We start from the raw sequence: 23,790 nt of genomic DNA on the forward strand, positions 1-23,790 counted from the left end.
TAGGTGTGAATCTGTTTGCACAATCATGACAGAAAAAATATTCAAAACTATTTGTGTAAATCTCATGCACAGTGGTTTTCTTCGCATTTACAGAGCACAACTCAAGTTTGAAATGCCTTAAAAGTGAAAAGTGACATTTTAAACAGCAAAAGTACAAATTATCAACCAAGTCTCAATTAATATATGAGAAAAGACATTTGAAGCCAAACAAGGAGAATAAATCAATGCATGTACAATTTTTGATCTTTTCTTTTGTTGCATACACAATTTCGATAACTCTTTCTTTAAGGAGGATTATGTTTACACAGATAAGTGTACATGTGTTTGACAAATGGGCTCACATTGATACTTCGAAAACATTTAAGATCAAACAGCCACTAATGCAATCCAGATGTCAAGTCGATCAATGTGTGTCAGAGACAATGGACAAATAAAATAGTAATCCATACAGACTACAAGCTCTTGAACAACTTTCAAACAATGCATTGGATCACAAAAATGTAAACAAGCAATGATAATAATTCTGGTTATGTTATCATCTGGTTATGTTATCACATTGGTCCAAACCTGTAAGACAATGAAAGTGAATGGCGACTGAGACTTCCAAACATCGTGTTGCACAGAAGAAAGTCATACACGCTTGAAACGAGTAAATGATGACAAAATGTTCCTTTTTTGGTGAACTATCCATTTAAGGTTGTTCAACTGTGGATTTACACAAGGGAAATTGTATTTTTAAAGCAATGATTAACCATGGTAACATACAAACACAGGAAGAGGGGAATGCTCTTTGTCAGGTGGAGCATTATGGGATGCATGGCTGAGCAAGTAAACCACCCGTACAGACAGCACAATAGTCTTTTATATGTAGCTGTTGCATTTAAATCAGTATTACACACATTGTGTGATCTATGAAGGTTAATAATTGAACATTAAAGACAATTATTATATGTTTTGTCATTGGTTAGGTTGATTACGCAGCATCTGACAGAATTCAGTGGGGTTTATTGTTATTGCTTTATGCAAATGAATAAAACGGAATCCGTTCCGAGCATCATTTATAATAAATATCATAAGCATTATTAATTAGTCATTTAGATGACAGCTGTATTGTCCATCAGTCTTCATTAAGCTTTTTGGGTTCTGTTGGCGGAACAGTTCCGAGAGCAGTGGAACCTTTTAGAACTCAAAGCAAAGAAACGGCCTCCAGGTTCTCCTTGATGATGGTGTCCATGACGACCTGGAAAACAACCTGTACGTTGGAGGTGTCTGTTGCTGTGGTGAAGTGGTGGTAAATGAGCTTTCTGGGCGTGGCATTGAGGGACACGAACATGGTGGCGATGAACCGGGCGGCCGCGTCCACATCGCAATCTGCTCCTAAAAATACAGACAGAGGGAGGTTAAAAAATAATATGTCTTCGATGTCAGACTGTTCGAAAAACAAAACGGCAAAGCAGTTAAAAAAACAAAAAACAAACAAAAAAAAAAACTTAATGTTAATCTAATAATTAAACCGAAAACCCACTGTATCCCACACATCTGAGAGCTTAAGCTGGTAGCTGTGTTTTGGAATATGGTAGCTGGTTTAAGCTGGTTATAAACTGGCTGACGTGGGTCATGAGCTGGTCCAAGCTGGTCATGAGCTGGTCCAAGCAGTTTGTGAGCTGGTCCAAGCTGTTCATGAGCTGGTCCAAGCTGGTTTTTGGAATATGGTAGCTGGATTAAGCTGGTTATAAACTGGCTGAAGTGGGTCATGAGCTGGTCCAAACTGGTCCAAGCTGGTCATGAGCTGGTCCAAGCAGGTCATGAGCTGGTCCAAGCTGTTCATTAGCTGGTCCAAGCTGTTCATTAGCTGGTCCAAGCTGTTCATTAGCTGGTCCAAGCTGGTCATGAGCTGGTCCAAGCAGGTCATGAGCTGGTCCAAGCTGTTCATGAGCTGGTACAAGCTGGTTTTTGGAAGATGGTAGCTGTTCGACCAGCTTGGACCAGCTCATGACGGCTACCATCTTCCAAAACACAGCTACCTGGTTTTTCCACTAGGGAACGGACTGAAGTAAGAAATAATCGTTTTTTTACCCCCATTTTAAAGCAGGAAAAAATGAAGCGAGTGAGTCTATGCATATCTGAGAAGATCTGCTCAAAAACACTGGGTCTGATGAACCGAATCAATCTGGAAGACTTTGATGCTAAATTGATATTTGCATGATCTATGCATTTGAGTTATTGGGTGAAATATATTTGTGAAAAGGTTCTGGGTGGAAGGGGTTTTTTGAAATCTCCTATCCAGATGGGATTAAGTTTGTCATATACAGTCAGGGGGGATCATGAAGACATTCTCATGCGAGAAATTTCCAACCTCATCTGTCTTGACCTTTTCTTTACAAGGAAAAAACTACAGGATCCATTCCGGCTGATTAGACAACCAAACTACAAACCCAAATCGACTCTTAATGGAAGGACTGAGCTTCCGTTAGAAAGAAAAGAATAGAAAGAACGAGAATGAACAAACAAAAAATTAAAGACAATAAATCTAAAAGGACTAAATGAATGAAAATGAACAAAAGAAAGAGGCAAACAAACAAAAGCAACAAATGTACAAAAAAGTTAAAAAAATTACAAACCAAAGCAACAACAACAAAAAAAAAACAATAGAAATAAACAATAGACAATAAAAATAGAACAAACAACATGAAAGAATGAAAAAGAAAAAGGATGAACAAAATAAATGAAAGGAACAAACAAGCTACAAACAAAAAAGAGTGAACAAACCAAAGACAACAAACAAAAGAATAAACAAATGAACAAATGTGTACTAACAAAAGAATGTGCAAACAAGTGAGAACAACCAGAAAACTAACAAACCAAAGACAACAAACAAACAAATGAACGAAAGCTAGAGAACAAACAAATGGACTAAAAAACAAAAGCAAGCAAGAAAGAAAAATAAATAGAACAAAGCCAAAAACATATATGAATAAACAAAAAATGAAATAATGAACAAATGAAAGAAGAAACAAAAAATTATGATGAACAAAAAACAACAAAAGAGAATTAGAAAATGAATAAAAGAGAACAAAAAGAGAAATGTACAATCAAGACAACAAACAAAAGCAAAAAGGCTCCCTACCAACCAGGGTGGGGGTGCAAGGAGGAGGGCGGGGCCGGGCCGTGATGACGCACGCCCAGCCTCTAATCAGGCCGAACGAGAGGGATAAAGGCGGCCGGAGGTGGCAGTTCGGCAGAGAGAGAGAGCTACAGGCAGCTGCCCTGTATGCGTTTGTGTTGTATGACTTTTGCTTCAAGTCAATCATTCAATTATTATTTATATTGTCAAGCCGGTTCTCGCCGCCTCCTTTCCCAGTACTCTGATACACAGAACAAACAAATGGAGTAAAGAAAACAAGCAAAAAAAAACAAAAAAAAAAGAGACAGCATGAAACAAAACAAAAAACAGTGCTTTAACCACTAACTCAAAAACATGGAATAAGTAAACAAATAAAACCCTTGAATTTGATCAATGTGTCCTGATAAAATGAACACTACACAATACACACACTTCCCGAATTGTCTGCAAAGAAAATAAATGAATGTGCAAATCCGTTACAATCTCTCACCTCTGAACTGGGGAAGGTAGTGCCGCAAATGCCTCCCGGAGTGGAGAATTTTCTCTTGGAAAAGATCAATCTTGTTCATGAATAAGATCTGTCAAACAAGAGACACTCAGGGGCGTAGCAGTCATTTTAAAAGTGGGGGGGGGGACACAGCTGTCAGTAGGTGGCTCGCGCAGACCCAACACTTAAAGTGCAGTATTAATGTATTACAGTATATCTTAATAGAAAAGTGTGATATAAGTATTATATTAACCTATATGTATTATTTACCTTTAATATTTGTAGTATTTTATAGATTTTAGTATAAAAAAAAATGGCTAAATTAGTTGTTTTCAGAACAACACGTGATGTAATGAGGATAACACCACTATTAATCCTTGAGATTTCCAACCCAGCATACAGGTACACCCTCCTTAAACCATGTTCACACTCAAAATTGCATTCAACGATTAAAAGAGAAAACATAAAAATCTGAGTCTGAACTCCAAATCAGCATCTCTACATGTATGACAGCCATTCCATTCCAGTCTGTTGAATTCCTGCTTGAATTTTTGCGCCAGGAGTGGCATAAAGTCACCCGACAGTAATGTGAAAGACTTGTGGAAAGCGTGTATAATGGTAGCCAACTGGTAGGTAGCTGTGCAGTGTGCTAACCTCACTACCCTAGCCTCAAGGGGCGCACTAGCGTCTGTAGCCCTAAGTCTCCTTGTTAGCGCGCCCACCTCACAAACTGTAAACGCTGGTTTGAATCCTGTTCAGAGTGGGACAAGCAGGACCGGCTACAGTGGTGCTGTGACCCGGGAGGGAGTGAGGTTTAGGGGGTGAGCATAATGGTAGCCAGCTGGTAGGTAGCCGTCCAGTGTGTTAACCTCACTACCCTAGCCTCAAGGAGGACTAGCGACTGTAGCCTTTAGCCTCCTTGTTAGTGCGCTCGCCTCACACACTAAGACCCTGGTTCGAATCCCATTAAGAGCAAGTCGAGCAGGACCAGTTACATATGCAAAGACGAATGAAAGCTTTGAATGAAATATGAAATGAAATTTAATTTTCATGAAATTGGAATAATGTGCACCGATAAGAATGATAATAAGGTCAATTTTGAATCTAGAACGTAAAATCTGAAATATTAAATCATTCAAATTGGTTATGGGTACGAGTTAAGGCACAAATAACAGATAGTAAAGTTTAACGTTAAATGTAAAACGATAAAAATGACTGAAAACCAGGGCCTAGCCACCATAGAGGGAGGCCACTTGCCCCCTCCAATATTCAGATTAATGGTAGACTGTTATGCATTTTTCAATGGCCGATTCTTCAATTATTTTGGTTAACCCCAAACCTGAATAGAGTTACCCATAATTATTACATTACAAAATTCTTTGTAGAATAACATCTCTTGTGTATGTGCGCTCATATCCATTGAACAAACTGTTTTTGGTCTCATCTGTTGGCATCGTCTCTTGAGTGATGGGACGAGATTTGATTGGCGCTCTCTCATTGTTAATTGAGCGTTCTCTTACCATAGAGGTACATCTGAAGAAGACATTATTGCAGATTGATGAGAACAGCTTGAGGCTCTCCTTCAGTCGATTCTAAACAAGGACAAAATTAAAGACAAGTGCTTTCAGTCCCCCACATGATCCCATGATGCTCTGTTAATCTGTCATATATGCAAACTGCTGAACAGGCTGGGGTGGTGAAATGAGAAATTTGTGTAAACACTCCAGAATTAATTAACATTAATAGTTGATTTTGTGTTATTGAATATTAGTATTATAACAGTACTAAACTTTAAATCTATAAATGCTGTAATATGTTATAAAAGTTATTTTCAGCCATAAAAATGACAATTTACAGGAAATTAATTTTATAATAAAATAATAATGTTTGTATATATTTATTCATAATAATACATATTTTATTACTTTACAATAATTTCATTTGTTTAATTTAATTTTTTTTAACTGCCTGTAACTGTCCTTAATAATGGTATTAATTATATAATTAAATACATATTTATATTTATTCATATTTACTCATAATTATTATAAATATTATTTAAATAATTTAATTGTAGTCTACTTTAAAAATATGTAATTCTCTGGGGTCTGGGTAGCGAGTATTGACGCTGACTATCACCCCTGGAGTCACGAGCTCGAATCCGGGGTGTGCTGAGTGACTCCAGCCAGGTCTCCTAAGCAACCAAATTGGCCCGGTTGCTAGGGAGGGTAGAGTCACATGGGGTAACCTCCTCGTGGTTGTGATTAGTGGTTCTCGCTCTCAATGGGGCGTGTGGTGAGTTGTGCATGGATCGTGAGAGTAGTATGAGCCTCCACATGCTGTGAGTCTCCGCGGTGTCATGCACAGCGAGTCACGTGATAAGATGCGCTGATTGACGGTCTCAGAAACGGAGGCAACTGAGACTCGTCCTCCGCCACCCGGATTGAGGCGAGTAACCGCGCCACCACGAGGACCTACTAAGTAGTGGGAATTGGGCATTCCAAATTGGGAGAAAAGGGGATAAAAAATAAAATAGAATATGTAAATCTCTAGTATATATGTGTCATAATTACACATATTTTTGTTAATAATTATTACTAACATTTTATCATTTAAAATAAAGCAATTTGATGTTAGTTTAATTTAAATCTGTTCAATTGCTATTCAATGCCTTTACAAAAATGTATATTCAGTAATAATAATAATAATAATAATTGTATTAAATAATTCATATTGATTAATTATTATTTCTACGATTTTATTATTGTAAAATATTTACATTTACATTAATTGTGATTTATCTTCATTTAATTGTCATTGCAATGTTTTGTATTATTTGTATATTTATTTATATTAGTTATGAATGTTATGTATTTTAAAATAAATAACTTCATTGAAATGTTATTAAAATGTGTTTAATTGCCTTTAGCAGCTCTTACAGAAATATAGTTTTCATTAATAATATGTATTAATATGTATTCATAATAATTTATTATACATATTTTATCATTCAAAATAAAGCAACTTGATTTTAGTTTAATTTAGTTTCATTGCCTTTAACTGCCCAAACAATTTATTTTATTAATTAATGATATTAATTATATTTATTATGCCATTTAATTAGTTTAATTTAAATGTGTTTGATTGCCATTCACTATTGATTGTCTTTACAAAATGTAAAAAAAATCCTAAATCCTCTTGAATATGGAGTGTGTAATTGCATTTAGTGGCAACAAACAGAATTGCAAAAATAATGATTTTGTGGTTTCCAAACAGGTTTCCCAACACTACCACATTCAACCATTGGTCAGATAGTCCCGCCACTAGTTGAGTGGCAATGGAAAGCATGAATCTTCTCACCATGGATGGATCTTCCACTAGCGTCATGTCGTACCCACTCAGAGACACCACGAACAACACGGCCCTTACATCTTCAAAACAACTGATCCACTTCCTTCTCTCCGTCCTCTGACCCCCAACATCATACATTCTGTAGACAGAGAAACACAGTGGAAATGAAAACATGGATCTTTGCTTTCTGCTGATGTCAACAATCCCTCTTACTTTTCAAGCACTCTATATGACTATAGAGACCACTTTTCACAACCAAATCAATTCCCAGTGGACAAAAGCAGGTCTCGACCTAATTCAGGTTTTTTTTTTAGGTAGATTTACTTCCATTAACAACTAAGTCAAATTTTCCCATTCTCTGTTTTAGACCCCAATGCTAAAAAGATTCAGCATGCTTGCTAGCAGTTAGCGAAGAGACAACAACCACCATTAAACCTATAGTACGAGTGTTGTTGTAAACAGCAGAAAAACAGTGTTTGGGTGGATTTTAAATGGCTTTTTCAAACCTTCTTCATTAAAGGTTTCTTTTCTACATGTTTGTTCTCGAATCATATCTAGAAGAGCTGAGAAATCAGCAGAGAGATGATTTCTACAAAAGAGCTACAGCAATGAGCTCTGAATTACGTGGTCAGTCAAGCAGGTGTTTGTTCAATGGGAACATTTCTTGATCACATCTGACAATCATGTCAAAAGGGAGACGGCCGTGAACAGTCAATCTCTCTCACACACATCCAATCTCATATTTCCACTTCATTGTGTGCCATCTCATCACTTTATAAGTGAGAAGAATTCTTCCGCACGTTTGGAAGGTGGCCAGACGACAAGTAGGGCTTTGCAATCTTTTAAAACTATCAATACATGCACTTCAATCCTGATGGAAAAATAAATCTATATGTGCTTTATGGGAAACTAACACCTAACAGTGTTTCCTAAAAAAGTTAGTCAAAGGAATTCATGAGCTGATGTTGCACTAAAATCTGAGGGGAATTTTGACACCACAGTGACTTGTACATCAGATCAAGTTTCCTTTTGTACAACAAACAGCAGCTAAAATGCCAATGTAATAAGAAACAAACTAGGATGTTTGTAAATGTTATAAACATTAAAAAAATTGACATTGACAAACACAATATAATATAAGCAAAACAACCTATCTATACTTTAACATTATATAAAAAAATATAAATGGATAATACATAAAACCAAAAATTATTATATTGACACATCCATCAATAAAATAATAAAATACAATACTTAAAAAAACTATTATCCATCCATCCATCCATCATTACATCCATCCATCCATCCATTCATCATCCATCCATCCATCCATTCATCATCCATCCATCCATCATTACATCCATCCATCCATCCATTCATCATCCATCCATCCATCATTACATCCATCCATCCATCCATCATTACATCCATCCATCCATTCATCATCCATCCATCCATCCATTCATCATCCATCCATCCATACATTACATCCACCCATCCATCCATCCATCCATCCATCATTACATCCATCCATCCATCCATCCATCATTACATCCATCCATCCATTCATCATCCATCCATCCATCCATCCATCCATCCATTACATCCACCCATCCATCCATCCATCATTACATTCATCCATCCATCCATCATTCCATCCATTACATCCATCCATCCATCACATCCATACATCCATTACATCCATACATTACATCCATTATTACATCCATCCATCCATTCCATCCATCACATCCATCCATCCATCCCATCCATAACTACATTCATCCTCCATCCATCCATCCATCATTACATCCATCCATCTATTAAATCCATCCATCATTACATCCATCCATCATTACATCCATCCATCACATCCATTTCATCCATCACATACATCCATCCATCCATCGCTACATGCATCCATTCCATCCATCCATCCATCCATCCATTACATCCATTCATCCATCACATCCATTACATCCATCCATCCATCCATACATACATAAAATCCATCCATACATTCATTACATCCATCCATACGTCTATATATTATCTAACAAAAATCACAAGAAAAAAAAAATCTAACATCCATCCATCACATCCATTACATCCATCCGTCCATCCATCACATACATACATCCATCCATCCATCCCTACATGCATCCATACATCCATACATTACATCCATCATTACATCCATCCATCCATTCCATCCATTCCATCCATCCCATCCATCATTACATTCATCCATCCATCCATCCATCCATCCATCCATCCATTACATCTATTAAATCCATCCATCATTACATCCATCCATCACATCCATTACATCCACCCATCACATCCATTTCATCCATCATTACATCCATCCATCCATTACATCCATCCATGACATCCATCCATACATTACATCCATCATTACATCCATCCATACATTACATCCATCATTACATCCATCCATACATTACATCCATCATTACATCCGTCCATCACATCCATCCATCTATTACATCCATCCATTAAATCCATCCATACTTTACATCCATCATTACATCCATCCATCCATCCATCCATTACATCCATCCATTACATTACATCCATCCATTACATTACATCCATCACATCCATTACATCCATCCGTCCATCCATCACATACATCCATCCATCGCTACATGCATCCATTACATCCATCCATCCATCCATCCATTACATCCATCCATCCATCCATCCATTACATCCATCCATCCATCCATCCATCCATCACATCCATTACATCCATCCATCCATCCATACATACATAAAATCCATCCATACATTCATTACATCCATCCATACGTCCATATATTATCTAACAAAAATCACAAGAAAAAAAAAATCTAACCTAATTAATCTTTATCTTGTTTTTTTAATCTTTTTTTTTATCTGTCACATCTTTTTTTGCCTGCAGCGAGACTTAATAATGGCTTTGTTTGATTATGGGATATTCTGATGAGGGAAGAACGTGCTGAATAATCATTGCAGATGAGGTGACACGTATTAAAAATGCAAGTCCTTTCTCTCATCATTAGACTGCTAAGTACAGCTTCCATCTCAAGAATGACCCGAAACAACCTGATATTTAGATCTGGAGAGGATACTGGTGTTGATGGCGAGGGAATCGGTTTGGAGATGTAGTTGACTCACTGAAAAATGTAATATAATGGGAACCCAGGGGAAAAAAGGAGTGAAATCACTTCCTTTCAAAAGACTTGGAATATAGTGCACAGGTCGTATGAACTACTTCTATAATATATTTCTACTTTGTCCTTTTTTTGAGCTTGAAATCCCTTGGTCCCCATCCACATTCATTGTCTTAGAGCAGCTAAGACATTCTACTCTTTGGAGTTTCAGAATTCAGAGAATACATTTTTTTTGGGTGAACTATCCCTTTAAGACTCATGCTCGGAGCTGTCATTCGTAACGGCGATTTCACACATCCTCCGTGAGCGAGGTCTGAGCGGGGTGGTCGTGTTGGACATTCACATTGGCAGCGCCTCTGCGGAGAATATAAAGTTATCTATGGGGTCCTACGCTCAATTTTTTCTTTAATATAGTCGTAATAATCTGAGTTTATTGCTGCTTCAAGGACAACAGCGGGCAGTCACTTATACTTCATCGTTATCAGCACACTTGGTTGTGATTGGTTAATGTTGTGTCTACTGTACACCTATATACACAGAATGACAAAAGGTCTGGAAGTTTATTAATTCTCTTTACTTTATTGAGTTTACTTGCATGCAGACATATTAATTGTGGTGTACAACAGGTTTGGTTTGAATAATTTTGATTTGCTTTTGTGTCTTTTCAATAATCTACTGATAATTAATAAACTCCCGCACCTTTTGTAATTCTGTGTATATAGGTGTAAAGTAGGCACAACATGAACCTATCACAACCAAGTGTGCTGATAAAGATGAAGTGCAAGTGGCTGTTGTCCTTGAAACAGCAATAACCTCAGCTTATTACAAGCTTACTTAAGAAACAATTTGGCATAGGACCCCCATAGATAACTTTATTTTCTGCACAGAGGTAATGCTGTTTCTCGCAGGAGAGAGGCACGCGGCCAATGTGACCGCCCGCTCGCGCATTGCTCATGGAGGATGGGTGAACTAGGTGTAAGGTGTAAAATTCAATAGAATTGAGGGTGCAAAGATGTGTTAGGGGGCAGAGAGAGACAGATAGTCTGTTACCAAGAGTCCCAAACCTTTGAGCTTTGCTCCATCCGCTCTAAATTATTCAAATTAACTGCATTTTTAATTGTAATCGCTTTCTCCTTTACGTTGGCGAAAGCTGAAATTTCACTTATTTTGAATTATTTATATTAGGAACATTTGGCCACATGAATAACACATGTTAGAAAACACAATGGAACTAAACAATGCATTGGCAAGGACTAACAACGCAACATTAATATTTAAATCTATTGTATAACATTTACATATAGCCAGAAGAAACAGCATTGAGGATTATTTACAGCTGAAGCATGCCATATCTGTGATATTGTGGTCACCAAACGGAATTGCAAAAATTATTGTTTTCTTTTTTGATGTTCTCCCCTTTTTCTCCCCAATTTAGAATGCCCAATTCCCAATGCGCTCTAAGTCCTCGTGGTGGTGTAGTGACATCAATCAGGGTGGCGGAGGATGAATCTCAGTTGCCTCCATGTCTGAGACCATCAAGGCGCATCTTATAATGTGGCTTGTTGAGCACGTTACCACGGAGACCTAGTGTGTGTGGAGGCTTCACGCTATTCTCCACGGCATCCACGCACAACTCCCCACGTGCCCCACCGAGAGCGAGAACCACATTATAGCGACCACAAGGAGGTTACCCCATGTGACTCCACCCTCCCTAGCTACCGGGCCAATTTGGTTGCTTAGGAGACCTGGCTGGAGTCACTCAGCACACCCTGGATTCAAACTCGGGACTCCAGTGGTGGTAGTCAGCGTCTTTACTCGTTGAGCTACCCAGGCCCCAAAAAGTATCATTTTCTAACAGGTTGTCTTGAACACTCCCATGTCTGTCATTGGTTAAACAATCAGACAGACCCACCCCAAACTCACACCATTGGTTGGGTGCAAATGTTAGGGAATACAAAGAGAAGTAGAAAATCTCCCAAATTTGGGAGCTGGGATTCATTCATTTCAGTCAGTACAAAGACAAATCGACAATCTCGGATTTCCTATGAATAGAAGTATTGAGTTTAATCACAACGCACAGTAAATGCAATGAAAGCATTGAAATGCTGCAACCATGTGAATCCAGTGATACGATCTTAAAGATTCGGCACAGGACACGTTTGAAGTGCTGCGATAAGTCTGATCAGTCGAGCATGAAGAGAGGATTGACAATAAGTTGTCATTCTAGACCCCATCAATTAACTCAAGGAGAAATCTAAAGAGATTTCAAATAACCAAAAATAATTCTGTGGAACACAAAAGGAGATGTTAGTCTGTCACCATTTACTTTCATTGAGTAAAATAATGATAGAAATTTCATTTTTGCGTGAACTACCCCTTTAAACATTATCTCTTTAATCCATTGTGATTGCATTTATATTCAATTTGACTTGTGTCTTCAGATTATGTATGATCCAGTCCCCAGAGGCTTTCTTAGCATTCTCCCTCCTTCTTCATTTCCTGACGGGGATCAGTTAAATTACCGCTGGGTTTTATTCAGACAGATTTTGCAGATAGAGGGATCAGATTGTGTGTATGTTCGGAGAATGATTCTTCATGACAGACAGAGAATTATGATATACACTGAATTTGATGCAATTATGAGAATCGTTGCATACAATATTTTGAAGATCAAATCTTTGAACAACATTAAACAAAGAAGAATAAAATATTTTCTGAACAAAATATGAATGGTGCTTGAGGAAATCTTCATGTTGGTACAGTGGGTGGTTGCCAGGACATTGCTTTGCAGTTGCCATGCAGTCTCTTAGCTGTTTTGAATCTTTTTTTTCGAGTTGCCAGGGTGTTCTGGTAATAGTCCCTAATTCAATAATAAGGATTTCTTCTGCCATTGGCACAATTTAAGTTAGAAGTGCCACCTTGATGCAGTAGGGGGCAGTCAGCGTAACAGCTGTACAAGCAACACGCCCCCATCACACAATCAAGACTGCACTACACAGACACGCTTTTGTACTGAAAGACAAATAGCTGGACCGAGCACAAAACACAACAAGCTAGCAACGCCTAGCTACATGCTAAAACATGTTAGCAACGCCTAGCTACATGCTAAAACATGTTAGCAAAGCCTAGCTACATGCTAAAACATGTTAACAAAGACTAGCTACATGCTAAAACATGTTAGCAACGCCTTGCTACATGCTAAAACATGTTAACAATGCCTAGCTACATGCTAAAACATGTTAGCAACGCCTAGCTACATGCTAAAACATGTTAGCAACATGCTACCAATGCCAAGCTACATGCTAATACATGTTAGCAACATGCTACCAATGCCAAGCTACATGCTAACACTTATCAATCTGTAAAACCCAAAGTTTTTATACTTTCCAACCAAAGTGAAATGATAAAAAAGCATCCGTCTGGCGCATGAGAACATAGACTTACAAATAAAAATTTGGGCTGTCGATTTAATGCGTTAATTCAGTGCTATTAATCATAAAAAAAAAAATACAAATGATGTGTTAACACAAATTAAAGAAATTAATCACGGACCCCGGACCATAATAAGGAACATTCCTACAATCGGAGCAATTCAAGCTTGAAGTTCCACCTGTTTTCAGCAGGGGGCAGTAAGTGAAACTCCAGCTTTATAGGCAGTGCTCAGGTGAACAGAGAACAAACCACACTCGGCATGCTTGACACCAGCAATAGCACAAGATGAGAATGCATTCTTGCATTCAAACACAACGGGACGGAGCGCAATTCTATAATAAATATATCTCTGACAGATTGACAAATTCAATTGCAAAATGGGTTGCTGTGGACTGCAGGCCAATGATAGGCTTCTATACAATAACATTATATAAATATATTGCCTTCTAAAGCAACTTTTCTTGCCACAATAATGCATTTTAATTATCTGAATTATTATTTTTATAATATATATTTATTTAAATACATTTTTATAATTAACTGATCATTAAATATTAAATTATTGTTATTTGAGGGGCTTTATACTTTTAATAAAAAATGTAATCGATTGATAGCCCTAATAAAAATAGAGTAGAGGGAAGTTGGCCAATAAAAGGGTTCTGTTCAATTATATACTGTATATATATATATATATATATATATATATATATATATATATATATATATATATATATCTATATATATATATATACAGTACAAACAGTACACCATAATATATATCAGTTTTAAAGCCACTTTTTGTTTTGTCTAAATGCATTACTTGTCTATTGCCACAATATGAACAGTATTATTATTTTATATTAGTAATATAAAAAAAATAGAGACGTGCCAAGGATTATGAAAGATACAATATGTCTAAACACCTCCAACTGGGTATTTCAAACATTGACAAAAACAATGACCAATATTTTAAGTGAAGACATCTTGTTTGAAGATGTGCCTTTATGAATAACTGTCATGAAAGCCACAGACATTTGATTCATAATTATGCAAAGTAAAGCAATTTAAAACGCTATTGGAAAAGCACCTCAACGGAAGTCAATAAATGATCAGACTCTCTAGGCAGAAAGATTCGAAGAAAAGGTGAATGATAGAATTTAAAAAGACAGTTGCTTTCCACCAAATGCCACACAACGCTCATCTTTGTGTGCAATCTGAAAGAGTCTATGGCATCTCATAACTTCAAATGTCTCCATTAACATTCAAATGGCTGGTAAAAGCTGCCAAGCAGAAAATTACTCACATTTCTCATGAAACCATCCAATAGTTTTATTGGTTATCCTATGTTTGCATGTGATGAAACTCGAGAGGACAATGGGCATGCTGGGAAAAGTTCTTCGACAGTTTGAAGAACAAGTGTCATTTTGTACTGTAACTGTGCATAGTTATCCAAGTTAACAGACTGATCGTTCATATACAAACCTTTACTGGTAGTACATATGAACCTGTAATCAGATGTTTAACTAAACGTAGACTCCAATTACCACATACCTGCAGGTTAGCAGTTGTTTGTGTCTCTTGTTTCTACATATTTTAGTTTAGACTTAAGGCAAGACATCACAGCAAGCAACAAGCACTAAACTAATTATATGTATCAAAACAAGTCTTGCATCCAAATGAGTAGAAACAGTCAAAGCTGAACGCATGCTTGTTGCTGATAATGCCAGTTAAGATATTGATGTATGGAACGATGCTTCAGAACGTAATGCGAAGATGACGTTTCGTAAGATAGCCAGATGGAAAATGTCGCCCATTTTGACAAGGTCAGCATGAAGAATTGTTCATTTTATTGGGGAATCTGCCATTGCCAACCATCCATGATCAATTTCCCTGAGTGATGCCCTCGAGTTGTGGTTAAACGTGGCTCTTTTCATTTATGTAAAGAAGACACATGAGCCAATCCAGCTGGAAAGACCAGCTTAAACCAGCCTATATTCTGGAGTTTAAGTTGTTTTAAGCTGGTCTCCCAACCTAACTAGATGCCCCAAACCCCTCTAAAACCATCAAAACAGACCAGCCTAACCTGCTAACTAACATTAGGCTGCTTTAGATTAAAGAGTGATTGGGAGTGGTGGTGGCGTAGTGGCTAAAGCACCACCACCATTCTGTCCTTGAGCAAGGCACTTAACTCCAGGTTGTTCCGAGGGGATTGTCCCTGTAATAATTGCACTGTAAGTCGCTTTGGATAAAAGCGTCTGCCAAATGCATAAATGTAAATGTAAATGTAAGAGGAACTAAAACAAGCTTCTGATGTTTTGCTGGTCTTAGATGGTTTAAGCTGGTCTAGCTAGTCTCTCAGCCTGGGAAAACTGGTATTTAGCTTGTTTAGCCGGTCGGTGAGCAGCCTGACCAGCTGACAAGTGCCCAAAATCTGTCTAAAACCATAAAAACAGACCAGCCAAACCATTTTCTAGCCTAGAGTACAGATTACCACCTTCAGCTGATTTAGTGGAAAGAGGAGCTCAATGGGTAGTTTACTGGTCTTAGCCGGCTTAAGCTAAGCTCCCAGTTGGACCAGCTTCAAAGTGCCTAAAACCACCTAAAACCATCAAAACAGACCAGCCTAACCAGCAATGGAGACCAGCTAATTTACCTTATGTTGGTTTCAGAGAAAAGAGGAACTTAAACCAGCATCAGATGATTTGCTGGTCTTAGCTGATTTAAGATTGGCTCCCAGTCTGACCATGGATAAAGGATTAAGTGCTCAAAACCATCAAAACAGACCAGTCTAACCAGCCTGAGAGACCAGCTAACTATTTTAGCATTGTTTAGAGGAAAAAGGAACTTTAACCAGCTTTAACCAGCTAGCCCCTGCCAAGCTGGTGTTTAGCTGGTTCAGCGGGTCGTTTAGTAGGTCTCCGAGCCTTACCATCAAAACAGGCCAGCTTGACCATGCTGGGAAGCCAGCAAATCACGTTGAGTTTGTTAAAGCATTTTTTTGTAAGCAGGGACAAACATCTGTTTGACGATTCACAGAAGACTATAATGAGAACGGTTTACAGTCTACCTGCAACGACAATCGTAATATTTGCATGACTTAAAACTTTCTCCACGTCATACAACTGTGCAACAGTAACGATAAAGAGAATTTTTACCTGAAGACCAGGTGTTTCACTTTGAACTGAGTCTCGATCACACCTGTAGTCCTCAATCGGACTCTCAAAACATCCGTCTCTGTTGGCATGTAGTCAGGGGCAATGATCCGACCTATATTCTCGAAAAAACTGAGAGAAAGAGGGAAAAAGATATATAGAAGGTATAATAAATTATACAGTATTTTTCTGCAATTATAACCGGTCTACAAACAAATAGGCCGCAGCACTGTCTTTGTTTTGAGAATGTTTTTTTAACAGCCAAAGTAATTTGATCCAGTCTCTATATGCAATCACAAGATGTTCTGATGCAACGGTCAGAAATAATTGAAATGTATAATAAATAAACTTCAAAGCAATAAATTCACACATCCTGTATTTTAAATTCTTTTATTTTAGGCAGATGGTGAACAAAGTGGCAAGAGCTGCTGTGCAGCGAGCGACCTGGTCTCATAGAATAACGTTACTATACCTACATTTTTCGTGGTTCATGAAAATGAAACTGACCACTAGAGGCACTACAACAACAATACATTTTATACATTTTCACAAAAATCACAAGTAAATGGCAGAAAATCAGTTCATAAACACTTACTTTTCGCTGCTATGTTATGACATCACAACACTTTTACATTCATTTGCATTACATAACCAACTTAATTGACAAGCTTGCTCGAGAGCGATCAATTTGCACGGTAGCTCAACTGATAGAGCTTTGCACTTATAACGCAAAGGACCGGTGTACGAGTCTTGAAGAGCACGATAGTAACATAGAAGCACCAAAAATAACGTGCGACTCACATTTGCTTTTTCTGACAGTATCGGTTAGGTTTAGGTTTCAGGATTAGTGTAGGGAGGTCAGTTTTGTTCATTTAAATCTCAATAAAGCATTAACTTTAAAAACCTCATCTGTTTGAGAGAACATTTAACTTTTAGCATACAGTGGGACATTTCCCTTCTGAAAAGCGGTACAACTACGTCATATTATTTAGCAAAAATGTCACCAGTGTCACATAATTTTCATGAGATCAGGCTTGCAATACGACGTATGTATAGCAACACGATGTCGGTCAACTGAGCGGGCTACATATTGCTGCATCTACCGTTTCCAGTGTAGATTATTGTTATAATGGGGGCAATCTATTTTTGCACAACGTAGTTCTTTTGCACCACGTAGTTCTTTTGCACCTTGCCAAATGGAGTTTGTTGTTGATATTCTGAAAACCTTAACTGGTGTAAACGTTTTCGTGCATTCCGATCTCTGATGTTAGCGAACCTTGTTACAAGACCATCACATTTTAGGGACCGTTCCAGATCGGGTGCCGCCTCAGGACCTTGTCGTTGGAAACGGGGCTCGTGAACATGTCTCTTCACCTACTCTCCAGTAATAAGGTCTGTCCTTATGGGCCATCTTGCATTGTCTAGGTAAGCGGCTTTACCTCTGATTGCAGTTTATGGCTGCACTAGCGATAAGACTAGCCTTGGGGGAGCATGCGCCATATGCTAATTGCCCTCATGAATATAAAACAGTAGAGTTATTCAGTATAAGGCAATCTGTAGGGGAATGCGTTACAGAGAGGGATTATCCGGGAGAGTGCGCAGTACACGATATACACACCTCGCAGTGTTTGCCAAACACCCAGGAGAGAGAATTAGCCAAACACACATGCACAGAGTTTTGAAGCAATAAGTGTGTATGCCATCTTTTCTGAACTGATAACACCATTTTATCATTCCAATTGTACATTCACATTTTCAAAGGGTAGCGGTAATTAGTTAGTCCTTTGGCCTTACGCCCAAAACACTATGAAAGTGCGTAAATCGCTGATGCTTCTAGCTACGCAAGCTTGATATCAAACGTCATTGCACTCTGCAATGAATCACAAAGGGCGCTATAGAGGCCATATGCGTAAACTGATTTCTTGTACGGCCAGTTTTCTTTTTGAGGTCAAGTACAATCAAGACGGAGCAACAGTTTGAAGAGAATCTTGCTTAGTAAGGTAATGTTAGTTACTGTTGACATGCCAGTGGTAATGCTTATACTGTAGCTAGCTACCAGAGTAACATCACATCCAATTTTATGAAAGAGAGATTTGATGGGAACTATCGCCCCCTTGAGTACTGAGGTTGTTTTTGGTAAGGCAAGAACACACGGAATATTCATACAATGGTCAAACAGCCTAATTATAGTTTACTAAACGTTGGTGTTAAATTGGTGATATATTTCCTAATTGCGTGCATCCCTGAAATTCTTGACCTAGGAGATAAGATGATTGGTAAACCATGACATAACGTTCTTTATTTACAGTATTTATTTTCCTCAACCAACTTATTTTAAAACAATGTTGCGTATTGTTTACACTTCAAGCTACGCTACAGCCTGGATTGAGAAATGTAACATTAGGGGGGCAATAAACAACGACGCACTGGCATTGAGTGGTGGGGGTGCATTTGCGCAAGTGTGTCTTCCGTGCATGCCAGTGTTTCTGATGTTGTTGCATGAGTGTTTCTCCAGCACATTCGCATTAGGGTTGTGGATAGCGCCATGATGCCAAGATCTTCACTTGCACTTTGGGGGTGGGGGTATAGGGATAATTTTTGGGGGTTCAAATCCCACCCCAGCAACCCCCTAGATCCGGCCCTGCTAAGTTAAATAAAGTTAAATCATTGTGCTCCGAAACTTATCAAAGCGCACTCAAAATGCAATGCACATACATGTTGCTCCACTCCCACATACATGTACCTGTACATGTACATGTACATGTAGTGGGCTAAAGCACATAACTGGTAATGAGAAGGTTGCTGGTTCGATCCCCACAGCCACCACCATTGTGTCCTTGAGCAAGGCACTTAACTCCAGGTTGCTCCGGGGGGATTGTCCCTGTAATAAGTGCACTGTAAGTCGCTTTGGATAAAAGCTTCTGCCAAATGCGTAAATGTTGCCACAAGGGGCGCTATAGAGGCCATATGCGTAAACTGATTTATTGCATGGGCAGTTTTCTCTTTGAGGTCAAGTATAATCAAGGCAGAGCAAAAGTTTGAAGAGAATCTTGCTTAGAAAGCTAATGTCGACATGCCAGGGGGTCAAAATGCTTATAGCTAGCTATCAGAGTAATAACTAATCTGATTCAATGACAGAGACATTTGATGGGAACCATCACACCATTGAGGACTGAGGTTCGTTATTGGTAAGGCAAGAACGCAAAGAATATTCATACAATGGTACCACCACAAGAAAGCACGGTAAAGGCTCATTTATCTTTACTGGGCGAACCTCCTACTTTTAGGTTGCATAAAAGTTATGACAAAAGGTTTTTTTTTTTTCACCAAGTTGTTCATTTGGTGAGATATTTCCTATTTGCCACGTCCCTGAAATTCTTGACCAAGGAGAATTTGGCTAGACGAAAAGTGTTGATGATTGTTAAAACATGACGTGACGTTCTTTATTTTCCTCAACCAACTCATTTTAAAACGATGCCGCATGTTGTTTACGCTTTAGGCTTCATTTGCCGAGGATGCTTTAGTTCATTCAGGAGGTAAAAAAGGACTTTCTTTCAACGCTCATGTACGTACAATGGGATCACTTACTTGCAATGTGTTGGCCTAGAATTTGCACTGTGCTTGCGCACTTACATAAAGATTATTTCTGGATTTAGTGGCAATCATACTGACAGACAATATCACACTTTCTCTTCAGTGGCAATGCGATTCCTTGGCATTCCAGCCGAGTCTGAACTTGTAAACCCCCCAGGCCACGGTTCACACTCTGGGGGAGATACAAACACAGCACTGCAGGCACCTCAGACCGGATCGGAGACTTCCACGTGTGTGAGGTTTGTTTCTTTAAGCGTGTCTGGGTGCATATGACAGACATGCCGATACGTGCATCTAGATGCAACTTCCTGTCGCTATTGGCCTTCAAATCCCAGCAGGAACCAAAGGCCCTGTCGTTCTGAATCTGTCTAACTCTCTACCGCTTTCTAACACAGGAGGGGAGAAGCGAGGAGGGGGACCAGCCACCAGTACTAGGAAAGTTTCTCCAAAAAAGTAAATAGCTATTCGATTTTTATAGGACTTCTGTACTAATTTCAGGGTGAAATTGCCTTTTAGCATATAACATATAAGCAGGGTTTCATGGGATATACAGTATTGAAGTATTCACTTTGTGAAAACACCACTCTTACAATATTTCATATACGATCCTGAACACTGAATTTATAGTTTATTAACTCTTGGATTGATTTTGACACCAGTTTGACCTCTCAAAAGCATCCTTTCCACTGTATGCTCTTTTCTCGCTCTATTTCTGTTAGAAATGACATTTATGGTATGTTTTTTCCGCACAATTGAATTTAGAGAAAAGATGTGGGTCAGGCTTTTAGGGTCAGGGTTTCGTGAATTCATTTCAGTAGAGAGGAATCGCAAATGAAAATGGCGCTTCAGAGAGATGAACACAAAATAGATTTAGAGAGATGGGCATGAACAGGTGAGGAGCTCCCACCTGGTCTGCGAAGAGGAAATGCCATCTGATAAATCTGACCTTTAACAAGAGAATGTGTGTGTGTGTGTGTGTGTGTGTGTGTGGTTGATGGAGTCCTGCAGATACGTCATGAAAAACTCCATAGACCTTATTAAGTTTCTGGGTCTCCTCAGAAAGCTAGAAAAAAGGCAACCACATCTACATTTAGACTGGATTTACACGTTAACCTAATGCCGTTTATTCACTGATATCTGACACAGAACGAGTTGTGTTAAATCCTTCACGCAAATCCATATTTTTGCCATGTTGTCCACTGAGAAAATGGCCAAACATCCAGAGAATTGTGCATGATATATATTTAAGATATATTCTCTGAAACAACAAGTCTTGTGTCAAAAATACCAGATATTTTGCAGTGTAACTAAAGCCATACATTGTTTGTGCTTTTAGTACTTTTACCAATGAATATCTCTATTATGTGTTATGTATGTGTGCTTTTTTATTTTTAGTAAACGCTCATCTAAATGCAACCCGAATCAGCGTCATGGTGATAAGTTAGTTGCTCCAGGTGACAAGTGTGTTATTGACTATGTTATTGACTAAAGTGTTTGGAGGGGTCCCGTGGCCCCAGGGGCCATATGGGTGTAGGAAAACCTGTCACTGAAATTCACACAGACACACGCACACAGGTTTATACAGTCATTTATTTCGGTCTATTGCGATTGCTGATTGTGCGATTGTGTCACAAATGATAACGTTGACTGAGCGTTCTGACATTCTCTTATATAGAATTTATCATATATATATGTGTGTATGTATGTAGGTATATATGTGTGTATATGTGTGTGAATATATACACTCACCTAAAGGATTATTAGGAACACCTGTTCAATTTCTCATTAATGCAATTATCTAATCAACCAATCACATGGCAGTTGCTTCAATGCATTTAGGGGTGTGGTCCTGGTCAAGACAATCTCCTGAACTCCAAACTGAATGTCAGAATGGGAAAGAAAGGTGATTTAAGCAATTTTGAGCGTGGCATGGTTGTTGGTGCCAGACGGGCCGGTCTGAGTATTTCACGATCTGCTCAGTTACTGGGATTTTCACGCACAACCATTTCTAGGGTTTACAAAGAATGGTGTGAAAAGGGAAAAACATCCAGTATGCGGCAGTCCTGTGGGCTGAAAATGCCTTGTTGATGCTAGAGGTCAGAGGAGAATGGGCCGACTGATTCAAGCTGATAGAAGAGCAACTTTGCCTGAAATAACCACTCGTTACAACCGAGGTATGCAGCAAAGCATTTGTGAAGCCACAACACGCACAACCTTGAGGCGGATGGGCTACAACAGCAGAAGACCCCACCGGGTACCACTCATCTCCACTACAAATAGGAAAAAGAGGCTACAATTTGCAAGAGCTCACCAAAATTGGACAGTTGAAGACTGGAAAAATGTTGCCTGGTCTGATGAGTCTCGATTTCTGTTCAGACATTCAGATGGTAGAGTCAGAATTTGGCGTAAACAGAATGAGAACATGGATCCATCATGCCTTGTTACCACTGTGCAGTGGTGGTGGTGGTGTAATGGTGTGGGGGATGTTTTCTTGGCACACTTTAGGCCCCTTAGTGCCAATTGGGCATCGTTTAAATGCCACGGCCTACCTGAGCATTGTTTCTGACCATGTCCATCCCTTTATGGCCACCATGTACCCATCCTCTGATGGCTACTTCCAGCAGGATAATGCACCATGTCACAAAGCTCGAATCATTACAAATTGGTTTCTTGAACATGACAATGAGTTCACTGTACTAAAATGGCCCCCACAGTCACCAGATCTCAACCCAATAGAGCATCTTTGGGATGTGGTGGAACAGGAGCTTCGTGCCCTGGATGTGCATCCCACAAATCTCCATCAACTGCAAGATGCTATCCTAACAATATGGGCCAACATTTCTAAAGAATGCTTTCAGCACCTTGTTGAATCAATGCCACGTAGAATTAAGGCAGTTCTGAAGGCGAAAGGGGGTCAAACACAGTATTAGTATGGTGTTCCTAATAATCCTTTAGGTGAGTGTATATATATATATATGTGTGTATATGTGTATGTGTGTATATGCGTGGGAATATATATGTATATATGTGTGTATATATATAAATTTGTGTATATGTGTATATATATATATATATATATATACACATATACACAAATTATATATATATATATATATATATATATATATATATATATATATATATATGTGTGTGTGTATATATGTGTGAATATATATATATGTGTGTATATGTGTGTATGTGTGTATATGCGTGTGTATATATATGTATATATGTGTGTGTGTGTGTGTGTGTGTGTGTATATATGTATATATATATATATATGTGTGTATGTATGCATGTATATATGTGTTTATATGTGTGTATGCATATGTGTGTATATATGTGTGTGTGTATATGTGTGTGTATATGTATATGTACATGTGTATGTGGAGTGGTAGTGTAGAGGTTAGCGTGCTGCGCTACGAACCTGGCGACCAGAGTTCGATTCCCGCTCATGGCCAACACCAGTGA

General features: G+C 38.5%; 1 protein-coding gene across 3 annotated transcripts in view; it reads right to left on the minus strand.

The window, feature by feature from the left end:
* Nucleotides 1-1,177: 1,177 nt before the first annotated feature.
* LOC127639569 (guanine nucleotide-binding protein G(o) subunit alpha-like) overlaps nucleotides 1,178-23,790 on the minus strand; it is a 43,156-nt gene continuing 20,543 nt past the window's right edge. The window contains exons 6-11 of one of the 3 annotated variants that reach the window (XR_007969979.1): nucleotides 16,729-16,857; nucleotides 6,972-7,101; nucleotides 5,132-5,203; nucleotides 3,615-3,702; nucleotides 2,025-3,365; nucleotides 1,239-1,946 (exon numbers count right to left, since the gene is read on the minus strand). Coding sequence is in view for 2 of the 3 variants with exons in the window: in XM_052121646.1 (XP_051977606.1) it covers nucleotides 1,187-1,377; nucleotides 3,615-3,702; nucleotides 5,132-5,203; nucleotides 6,972-7,101; nucleotides 16,729-16,857 (610 nt within the window). In the remaining variant the exon portion in view is untranslated. Of the gene's footprint in view, nucleotides 3,366-3,614; nucleotides 3,703-5,131; nucleotides 5,204-6,971; nucleotides 7,102-16,728; nucleotides 16,858-23,790 lie in introns of all 3 variants that reach the window. The other 2 variants (XM_052121646.1, XM_052121647.1) reach the window with 2 other exon arrangements.

This window comes from Xyrauchen texanus, chromosome 48, assembly GCF_025860055.1.
Source record: "Xyrauchen texanus isolate HMW12.3.18 chromosome 48, RBS_HiC_50CHRs, whole genome shotgun sequence".
Taxonomy (NCBI): Eukaryota; Metazoa; Chordata; class Actinopteri; order Cypriniformes; family Catostomidae; genus Xyrauchen; species Xyrauchen texanus.